This window comes from Danio rerio, chromosome 10 (assembly GCF_049306965.1).
Source record: "Danio rerio strain Tuebingen ecotype United States chromosome 10, GRCz12tu, whole genome shotgun sequence".
NCBI lineage: Eukaryota > Metazoa > Chordata > Actinopteri > Cypriniformes > Danionidae > Danio > Danio rerio.
The window spans coordinates 31835434-31846716 of record NC_133185.1 but is presented as its reverse complement, the minus strand read 5'-3'; the positions used below and the strand labels follow the sequence as shown (position 1 = coordinate 31846716).

Genomic DNA, 11283 nt, shown 5'->3' with positions numbered 1-11283 from the left:
ATCATTTATATCAGAGGTTATAGACAGAATATTCAACTAAAAAGTAAATATTATTAATATTTTAAAATAATTAACTTATTTTGGACTATTCATTATTAACACTATTAAATACATACAACAAATTATAACACTGATTAAGTATATTCAACGTTAATTCAAACAGCATCAAACTTTATTGAATAAAACACCCTAAATCTTAAAATAGGAATGAATAACACATTAACATATCAAAAAAAGTGTACAGTCTGACAAAATACTTTTGTTGTATATCTATAAAACAATCTATAAATATTTGTTTCATTCTTATTTTGAATGAACTTGTCGAGATTTAAAACAGAAAAATACAGAATGGCTTGACTGTATATAAAAAGCCCCTTTTGGAAAGGTAATAAACCTCTAAAGGCACTGCAATGCAAAATCATTTCATGAATACATTCATTTGGAGACACATACCGTCTCAAAACACATTTTGCAACTAATGCAAGACAACAGCCCGACAGACACATTTTGGCATACCAGCAAACAACACACTTCAATAAATAATGTAAAACCAGCAAACTTTGGCGCAATTCTCTTTGTCTTTTCCATACACCTTAATGACAGTCAAACCGGCTTATTCCTGTCTGTGAAAAAATATTAAATTTACAATAAAGCATAACAAAGCAGAGAAAACCCTAAATGCTGTAGCTTGCAAGAAATCTATTATTTACTCAGGAATATTTTCTTCACTTCAGCAAAAAAATGCTGTTAATAAATATAGGATTTCTTGTGATCTGCAGCATTGTGTAGGATTTTCCCGTTTTCTTCCTGCAATTTACTGTGTTCAGTTTATTGTTTACCATTCAGATGTGTGAAAAGTGTTTATTGTTCAATATTAAAGTAATATTGCTTTAGTTGCAACACAAGCTCATTCTGAAATGTACCCCATGTACATTTCTGGAGATCGTGAATTATGTAGCCAGAAGTACGCATGGCTGCATTTTTTAAACGAACGCTATGGGGCGGTATGACGCTTTTCCTTTTCACGCTTACCAGCTGACCACTTACCTCCGTATGGACGGCTTTCCGGCTGTTACCAGTTTGTTTAGGTAGCTCGCCATGTACGTTGGTGTAATTGAGACGCAGAGAGGAGATTACCCTGACCCAGGGTTCAAGTTCGGTGAAGAGGGGTTCCCGAAAGCGGGTAAGACAAAGACAAACCAAAAAACAAAATAAACAAGCACATAAAAGGGTAAGAATGTGGTAAAAAAATCAGGCGAGGGCTTTTCTTTTTCTGAATTGCTTTTTAAATTTGTCGGTTGGGTTTAGAAAAGTGGGTGGGTGGGTCAATCTGTGCTTTATAAAACATTATGGGTTGGGTTTAGGGAAGGAGGAGGGTGGGTCAGTCGACTGGTCAGTCAGTCATTCAGTCAGTCAGTCAACAGCGGCCTCTGGTGGATTTACGAGAGAACAGCAGATACAAAAGGCACTCGCAAGAGAAATTTGAGATCTCAAAAAGCATACACAGCGGCTTCTTCTGGATTTGCAAAAAAAAAAATTGCAAAAAAAAAAAAAAAAAAACGTAGCTCCTAGGATATATATGACGGTCTTCAAAAATATATAGAGGTACATTTTTAGAATGTGCCTGGGTAATACCAAACTCTACACCAGTGCAGCCTGGGGAGAAAAAAACAACATTAAAAATTGTGCAAACTTTTAGGCAAAAACTTCTGGAGGTGTTTTATATCCCACTGAGATCTTGAAGTTGTGAGGAAGTTATAACAAGGCACACTAATGTCCTGCTGCAATCGCCACAGTTCCATATTAACTTTTTAAACTATTATTATTGAAGAACACACTTTTCCTTATTGCTAAATTTCCTCCGTCTGGCCTCCAGACCTCTTTCCAGTCTCTCGTCCTCCTCCAAAGCCCTGCATATACAAAAGACATTCAGTGCATATGAAATGTAAGGTTGTGTTCTCAATTTGTGAATCAGAGACTTACCCTCTCTCTTTGGCATCCATGTCTCTGACCAGCTTGTCCCGCTTGTTGACCAGTGATACCAGTTCCTGAAGCAGCAGCTGTTCTCTGTGCTGCTGGGCCTGAGTTTTTTGCCAGTCTGATGGATGAAATATGAGCAATGTCAGTCAAAATTGACCACTAAAGTGATAGCCTAGTGGTAGGGAACCTATGGCTCTCGAGCCATGTGTGGCTCTTTGACCAAAAATACATGGCTCTCCAGTTGACTTCCTTCAATAACATTTTATATGTATATATAAAAATAACCTCTACTAGAACACACACAGTTTCTTATCGAAAATGATGAGTCTCAATTTCTGATGCCACAATCGGATGGTAGGGTCAGAACTTGGTGTCAACAACATAGAAGCTTGGATCCATCCTGCCTTGTATCAACGTTTCAGGCTGCTGGTGGTGGTGGTGTAATGGTGTGGGGGATATTTTCTTGGCACACTTTTGTCCAATTAGTACCAATTGATCATCGTGTCAACATCACCGCCAACCTGAGTACTGTTGCTGACCATGTCCATCTCTGACCACAGTGGACCCATCTTCTGATGGCTACTTCCAGCAGGATAATAAAGTCATAAAGCGCAAATGATCTCAGACTGGTTTCTTGAACATGACAATGAGTGCACTGTACTCAAATGGCCTCCACAACCACCAGATATCAATCCAATAGAGCACCTTTGGGATGTGGTGGAACGGGAGATTCACATCATGGATCTGATCTGCAGCAACTGTGTTATGCTCTCATGTCAAAATCTCTGAGGAATATTTCCAGTACCTTGTTAAATCTATGCCACGAAGGATTAAGTCAGTTCTGAAGGCAAAAGTGGGTCCAACCCGATACTAGTAAGGTGTACCTAATAAAGTGGCTAGTGAATGTATTGCACCATAAGAAAACTAATTACACTATAATTATTAGCTAATCAGAGTAGTGTTTAACGAATGCCCCCTTTTTTAATGAAATATCTTGCATCAGCCAGCGCTAGTTTAAAGTGACTCCGCTCACCTTCAATAGCCATCATGGCTCTGAGCTCTCGGTTCAGCAGCTCGAACCTTCTTTCTAAATCCTGCTCTTCTTGCCTGCAAGGATCATTAATATTAATACATACAGCTGACGTGTGAACAGACTGTGTCTTATAAATGACTGCGGAAAACAAGATAATGAAAACATACAGCAGTTCCAGATGGTCCTGTCTCCTTATCAAAGCATTCTTCTTGTTGACCAGAGTAAACCACTCCTGAATCAGCTTCTCCTCTTCATCTTTATCACTCCCTGTTAGACAGAAAATGAGTCATGTCATATTATGTGTGTGCAGTTAATAATCTAAAAATAAAAACACTATTCGAATTTCACAATGTTACTTTGCTGACTGTAAACGAAGCTTGCAAACAAAAACATGCAATTATAACTATAGGCGTTGGGAGGCGCTGTAGAGCGTTCTGTTTAGTGTCTGACGCAGCAAGTCAGCAACTACTTTGATCAAAATTCTAAACTTATTATTTGTTACCAGGGGAGGACTGGCCATCTGGAAATTCTGGCAGAAGGGCTGGACTATTTTTTAAAATGTGGGCCGGTCAGTTTTTTATTTTATTTTATATTAGTTTATATATGTATTGTTTTTACATGCAGGCAGCTAATATCTAGTGCAAGATGTGAATATTATGATGATGGAGGTAAGAGGAAAGGTAAGAAGAGGAGGCAAGAAGAAAACAGAAAATATACTTCTAAGCCATTACACTAACATATAATAAGTCATTTTGACGACATTCACACTATTCTGACAGTAGTTGACAGGTACCTACACTGTGCTTAACAGTAACCTTAACGTAGAACTCCTGTACATTTTTAAAATATCATTATATATACTTTATAAGTCTCTAAAGTAAAACATTAAATACATGCACAGGTTACAGTATGTAATTCTTCCTTAGGTAGGGGTGGAGAGAATGACATATATAGTTTTTTTCTGAATAAAAGTATGCTAAAGTGTTGCATGTCCATTTGTATGAAAAGATGTGTGTTTGTAATATACATTCAAAGGTTCCTCCTATCGTAAGTAACATCTTTTACTGTATGTATAAATTTGTTATAAACGGGTTGTTTTTGTTCCAGTCACATAAATTAAATGTTTGAATAGTACTGCTTATATTATTTCACCATCTGTACACCAATATAAGTAGTGAATATGCGTGTCCGTGATTGGGGCTCGGTGTGGTAATATGGGTTGGTGTGGCTACAGTGCCAGGGCTGAATTTTTGTCCCAGTCCGCCCCTGTTTGTTACTATAAAAGAAACATAAAACATATAATCAGAGAACTAAATTATTAACTTTTTTATTTTGTATGGAAAATATTTTATTCACAAACTAAAATTGAGCTAATAATATCCGAATGGGAGAAACCTTAAGAAAAAAGTCCATTCCAATAGCATTTCAGCTCTGTTTTCCGCTCTTTATGAGTGTTTTTCCTACCCGACTCCATGAGTCTTCGCAGGCGTTTCTCCACCACCGCTGCTCTGCTGTCTATGTGCTTCTGTTCCGTTTCCAGAGCCTGAAGTTCACTCAATACATACTGATTGGTGTCCTGCAGACACTGGCCAGAAAGGACCACAGGGAGACATACATAAAACCAGACAACAGAGCAATACACATACAGAGAGAAAGAGAGAGAAGACAAGAGCGAAAAAAGATGGATCGAGACAGAAATAGTGAGGAGTACACCAACATTTATAAAACAGACAAGGACAAACAAAGACAATGGAGAGGAAAGGACAGCCCAGAATTAACTTAAAGACTTATAAAACAGGCTAATTAAACATGAGATGGTGATAGTGATTTGAGCACCGGATTCACGAAAATCATCTTGTAACAGAAGATATGAAAAAATACAAGATAGGACTTACAGCAGAGAAAATAAGTATTGAACACATCATGTTTTTTCCAGGGAATAATATTTTTAAAGAAGCTGTTGACATGGAATTCACCCAGATTTTGGTAAAAACCCAAACAATACAAACATAAAAATAAAACAAAACAAATAAATCTTAAAAAATGAGTTATGTGTAATACTAATAGTATGACACAAAGAGAATGTACTGAACTACTGATATGCATTTAATACTTGGTGATGGCAGCCTAAAGACGCCTCTCATATGGAGATGAAGTCACATGCATTCTTCAGGTGTGAGTTTTACACAGACTTCAACAGAATGTAAAAATCTTGATGGTTCTGTTTGTCCCGTCTATCAAATCTGATCTTTAATTTGTATTTTCTATTGGATTCAGGTCAGGTGATTGGCTGGGCCATTCTACAGCTTGATTTTCTTTCTCTGAAAGCATTTGAGAGTTTCCTTGGCTGCGTTTTGGATCGGTGTCTGAAATGTCCACCCTGGTTTCATTTTCACCATTCTGCTAATGTAGATGTTGGACTTAGGCAGCTAATATTCATTTACAATGACGAAGGGCAGAGGTTTTCTGAAGAACTACTGAGAGATTTCAGATGCTGTCTGGGCTTTCACTATCTTTCTGCAACCCCTTTTTTTTGGTGTGTTCAATACTTTTTTCTTGTGTCATTGAATTTTATTACCCATAACTTCATTTGTTTACTAATTAGGTTTGTTTTTTTGCATACGTGGATTTCTTTGGTTGTTACCAACATCCAGTGAAAATCAAGTCAACTACACCTTTAGAAATATGCTTTCTGAGGAAAATGGTGACATGTTCAATACTTTTCCCCTGCTGTAGGGCTAAAGGGATAGTTCATTCAAAAATTCCCTACCCTTAAGTGGTTTCAAACATTTATGAGTGTTGTTTTTTCTGTCTAGGTATGCTGGAAGGCATAAATATGGAAATGATTTTAGCACTGCACGATATTGGGAAAAATCTAACATTGTGATATTTTGTTATTCTGCGATAGATATCTATATTACGACATGAATACAGTTTCACCAGATGACTTTATATATATTTGGAAATTATTTATAACAGTAGATTGATTGGGATGATTCTGTAGCGAAGAGTTCTAATAAGCAATCTACAAGGATAGACAAATACAATAAAAAACAAAAAATTCAATTGAAATAAACTGTGTTTTATCATTTTCTGAGTCTTACAGTATTCTGGTGCTGTAATTGAAAAATTAAAATTAAAATAATTTTATAAAATGAATCATTATTAAAGTTGCAAAACAAAATTTCTTATGCCTGAGTGTTTAGAAATCATTGTACTGTCATTACAATGCATTATATTACATATATTCATTTTAATAGAGACTCAAGATTTCATATTCTGTGATGTAACTATTTTGAATGATCACATCTCGATATTGACGCTGAAATGAGATACTGTGCAGCTCTATATGGTTTCCAACATTTTTTAGAGATCAACAGAAGAAAGAAATGTAAACAGGTTTGGAACCACTTGAGGGTGCGAAAATGATGACAAAATTGTATTATTTGTGTGATCAACACCTTTAAATTAGTAGAAACATCATAAGTATGTTTTGTGAACCCCGCACAAGTTTGATGATCACTATATGAATATAAATCTAAATATCTGACATGCAAATTGACCAAATTGTTTACTTTACAGTTCTGTCAAATATTGAAGACATACTGACCATTGTCTCAAAATCTGCTGATTTGGCATCTTGGTTTGCATCCTGAGGTTCTGCAGACACACATTCAATGGGGAAAAGAAGTAAATCGGATTGTAAAATGCTCAAATTTAATCTTCGGGAAGATGATTAAGAAGTACCTGCTTCAGCATTTTCTCTAGCAGCTGCTGAGCCATTTGTTCCTTCAACTGTTGGTTCACTTTTATCTGACTGTCAGAGGTAAGCAAAATAAATAAATAAATAAATTAATTAAAAAAAAACTTTTAGATTGAACATCTGAAACGGCATTTACTTGCATTAGTGTTTTGTTCAGAATGTCAAGTTGACAGTGACTCTTTTGTGTATTTGAATCTAGCAGCTATTGACTATTTGAATTAATATATTATTAGAAGGTTTTATTTTTTATGTCATTTTGGATTAGTAAGCATAGCTAAGAACTTAATCATAGTTCATCCCAAATGAATTCTTGTCATCATTTGCTCACCATTTACTTGTTTCATTCCTGTTTGAGTTTTTATTAGTTTTGTTCTGTTGGAGGCCTGTAACCTTTGTAGGAAAAACAAAAGCTATGGAAGTCAATGTTTACAAGTTTAAAACATGTGTCTAAATATCCTCTTTTGAGTTCAACAAAAGAAAAAAAAAACTGGTATGGAACAGGTAAAGTGAGAGTAAATGATGATAGAATTTAAATTTTTGTGAAAGTTCTTAGCTGTGCATATTATTAAATAAAAAGTATATGTTATACAAACAAATTCTAATTATAAACTTCTAATAACACACTCATTTAAAGAGTCACGAGCAGACAGCATCAAATACATTGACAATTACATTGATACAAAATGTTTCACTTTTGGGGCAACTAACCTTTTAATTTGGTCAACTTTAAATGTAGATTTTACAATATTTTACTTTTCATTCATTCATTCATTCATTCATTCATTCATTTTCTTTTCAGCTTAGTCCCTTTATTAATCAGGGGTTGCCACAGCGGAATGCACCGCCAACTTATCCAGCATTTGTTTTACACAGCGACTTCCAGCTGCAACCCGACTTTACAGAAAAATAGCTCTCTGCAACTCTCACATGGCTGCCCAGTGAAGCTAAGCTGGCCGGTACCTGGATGAGAGACCACATGGGAAAGCTAGGTTGCTGCCGAATGTGGTATTAAAGAGGCCAGCAGGGGGTGCTCAACCTGCAATCTGTGTGAGCCCTAATGCCCCAGTAAAGTGAAGGAGACTCTATTCTGCTCATTGAGTGCTGTCTTTCCGATGAAACATTAAACCGACTCACTGTGGTCGTTAAAAATCTCAGGATGTCCATCGAAAAAGAGTAGGGGTTTAACCCTGCATCCTGGCCAAATTTACCCACTGGCCTCTGTCCATCATGGCCTCCTAACCATCCACATATAATAATTGGCTTTATCACTCTGTCTCCTCTCCACCAATCAGCTGATGTGCGGTCTGGCATAATATGGCTGCCGTCACGTCATCCAGGTGGATGCTGCACAATATTGGTGGATGAGGAGATTCCGCCCAAAAATGTGTAAAGCGCTTTGAGTGTCCAGAAAAGCGCTGTATAAATAGAAGAAATTATTATTATTAACCCATCACTGGGAAACACCCGTACACTCTCATTCACACACATATACTACGGATATAGCGCATGTGTTTGGACTGTGGGGGAAACCGGAGCACCTGGAGGAAACCCAAGCGAACACATGGAGAACATGCAAACTCAACACAGAAATGCCAACTGACCAAGCTGAGACTTGAATCAGCGACTTTCTTGCTGTGAGGCAACTGCGATACCCACTGCGCTGCTTATTTTACATTTTAAAGCATTTAAAAAATATATATTTTTATAATTAGGAATTAAAGTCATGGTGTCGTGAACACCATAGTGCTATGTGTTGATGCACTAACCACTAGTCATGCATTGATAGAAATATTATGTATTCAGATTTAGGATAATGTAAAAATTTCAATAAATAAAAGACCCATAAGACTGGTTTTGTGATCCAGGGTCACAAATCAAAAACATAAAAAAGAGATAATTCAGTGTCCTTTACCTCATTTTGTTTCTATTGTAACGAGCGCACACATGCCACATCGCCCTGGTCGCTAATTCAACCCAGCTGGACCATCATCAACCCAGGATCGCTCACAGCTGGACGTCATCAAGCAGAGAGGCATATAAGCCAAACCCACGCCAGGAGAAGATGAGCTTCATTTACCCAATGACTCCCTGTGCTAATGCTTGTCTCTCTGTCTCTCCTCTGCAGACTCCAGCTCGTGACGATCCTACACCCAACTACTCACTGTCCTTCACCAACTTCCTGGAGCACCAGAGCACCTCCCCTCAAAGAAGAGCACTGTTTTCACCCCTCAAACTTTGTAAATAAGGCTCCCTCCGGGGACTTGTCTGTAAACTTAACCAACTGTGTCGCTGTTTTCCCTCTGCCTCGCTACACTATATACAACTGTAGTCATAATTATTATCCTCCTCAATTAATAGGCCCTCTGTATTTTTCCTAAAATTCGATTTAACGGAGAGATTTTTTTCAACACATTTCTAAACATAATAGTTTTAATTACTCATCTCTAGTAACTGATTTATTTTATCTTTGCCATGATGACAGTAAATAATATTTGACTAGATATTTTTCAAGACACTTCTGTACAGCTTAAAGTGACATTTAAAGGTTTAACTATGCAAGTTAGGGGAAACAGGCAAGTCATTGTATAACTATGGTTTGTTCTCTAGATAATCAGAAAAAAAAATATTGTTGAAGGGTGCTAATAATACTGACCTTAAACTGCTTTTATTCTAGCCAAAATAAAAAAAAAAGTATTTCTCCAGAGGAAAAAATATAGGAAATAATGTGGAAAAATTCCTTGCTCCGTTAAACATCATTTGTGAAATATTTGAAAAAAATAAAATAAAAATTCACTGAAGGGCTAATAATTTTGACTTGAAAAGTATTTTGATCAATCTTTCTTTGTTTTAATAGTGCTCTACAACTACACAAACTGGAACAGATGCATCAAATTCTAAATGTGACAAAAGTCAATCCAGTGAGTGTGCATTACCTCATGTAGCATCTCTTTTGAATCAGGCTCGTCCATAGACTCGCTCTTCATCCTCGACCGTCGTTTCTTCACCAGATCTGCATCTCGCAAGTGTCTGAGCCCTGATCTGACAGCAGCAGCGTTTAGTCGTGGAGGAGCCACAGGAGTCTGCACACCTCCGTCTATCTCCTCTCCATCCACCTTTCCTGTCCGCTTAGTCCTCGGCGGAGCAACAAGTCCTCCGTTTGACTTGGATTCGCTTTCCTCCTCCCCAATTGAGTCTTTACTGTTATTGTCTCCAGTAAAAGCTCCAGCCTGGAGTCTCTCCACACAGAATTTGGTGGCCGCTTGAACATCGGGCCGCTGGTTTGGTCCAGCTAATGTGTAGCTGGACTGACTATTGTTCTGCTCGATCTGTAGGACGCTCAGCTCCTGTCCCGTGAAGTGGGTACGGATTTGGCTGAGGTACGTCATGACGATGAGACGGTCCGGGACAGAGAGAAGCACCATGTCTGAGGGCTCCAGCAGACGAGAGATGCCCAGTGAAGCAAAACCATCAAAAGCCTGAAGGGGATGAAAAAGAGGGAGAATAAATGGTGGGTTTTAGTTTGTTTTATGGTTACAAAATGTCTGTATGTGGAATGTTTGATTACGCCAGACTTACGGTTTTGTTGTTTTGCTTTATGTTGTGAGGCTCCAATGAGTCAAAGTTACTGGAAGAGAATCATAAATCATAAATCCATTTGAATTGATATATTTTAGTTGCTTGGATTAATTGTATTTTTTTTCAGTTATTAAATAATGTTTCATTTAATATTACATCACTGAAAGAATTCACTCTAGTATTTACTTAACTGTCTGCATTTGTGAGATTCTTTTTTTAATTTAATATTTTTTGACATAATATATGTGTAAGTGTGTTGTGTATATTTATTATGTATATATAAATACACACATGCATGTATATATCTGAGAAAATGTTTATATTTAGATATAAATATGTATGTATATGATACAAATTAGGGATGCTCTGATCTGGCCGATTTTATGAACCGATCACAATTGCTTGTTTATGTGTTTACATGCAGAGGACATATAAGAAATATTTTTACATTCTGTGTTTTCAACAATATTGTAATTTCATTAAAACCTGTCTAGAAAAATTGAGGAAATAATAAAAAAAACATTTTTTTTTTTAACTTGAATATTTAATATTTTAAATATTAAAATATTTAAAATATAAAAAAATATTTTAAAAAAATATATAAATATATATTTATATTAATATTTAAAATATAGTTATTGTAATAAGCAGTAGTTTATGGACCTACTTCCTTTTAGTAAAGAAGTAATGGATTTCTAGGTGTGCATTTTAACTTCTTATGCATTCAATATGCACTCTAAACTTCATTGAGACATGTTGAATTTTTCTTTCATCATTTGCTATGTTTTTAAATTGTTAATAATTTACCTTACCAATTTTTTTGTGTTTTATTATTTTCTGTAAAGCTGCTTCTGACCATGCTTCTGACCATGACATGTCCACACTGAATGGTTATAAGAGACATGTTTAAGGAATTATTTGCAACATATTT

The 11283-nt window shown here is 36.3% G+C and overlaps 1 protein-coding gene across 50 annotated transcripts in view; it reads right to left on the bottom strand.

The window, feature by feature from the left end:
- Positions 1-153: 153 nt before the first annotated feature.
- ehbp1l1b (EH domain binding protein 1-like 1b) overlaps positions 154-11283 on the bottom strand; it is a 51679-nt gene continuing 40549 nt past the window's right edge. For 29 of the 50 annotated variants that reach the window (XM_021479360.3, XM_073914802.1, XM_017358054.4 and 26 more), the window contains 9 exons: positions 10353-10401; positions 9710-10252; positions 6761-6830; positions 6624-6673; positions 4478-4598; positions 3181-3280; positions 3014-3087; positions 1984-2098; positions 154-1910 (listed from right to left, as the gene is read on the bottom strand). In XM_021479360.3, the coding sequence (XP_021335035.2) occupies positions 1823-1910; positions 1984-2098; positions 3014-3087; positions 3181-3280; positions 4478-4598; positions 6624-6673; positions 6761-6830; positions 9710-10252; positions 10353-10401 (1210 nt within the window). In that variant the 3' untranslated portion in view covers positions 154-1822. The remainder of the gene's footprint in view (positions 1911-1983; positions 2099-3013; positions 3088-3180; positions 3281-4477; positions 4599-6623; positions 6674-6760; positions 6831-9709; positions 10253-10352; positions 10402-11283) is intronic. The other 21 variants (XM_021479361.3, XM_073914803.1, XM_073914797.1 and 18 more) reach the window with 1 other exon arrangement.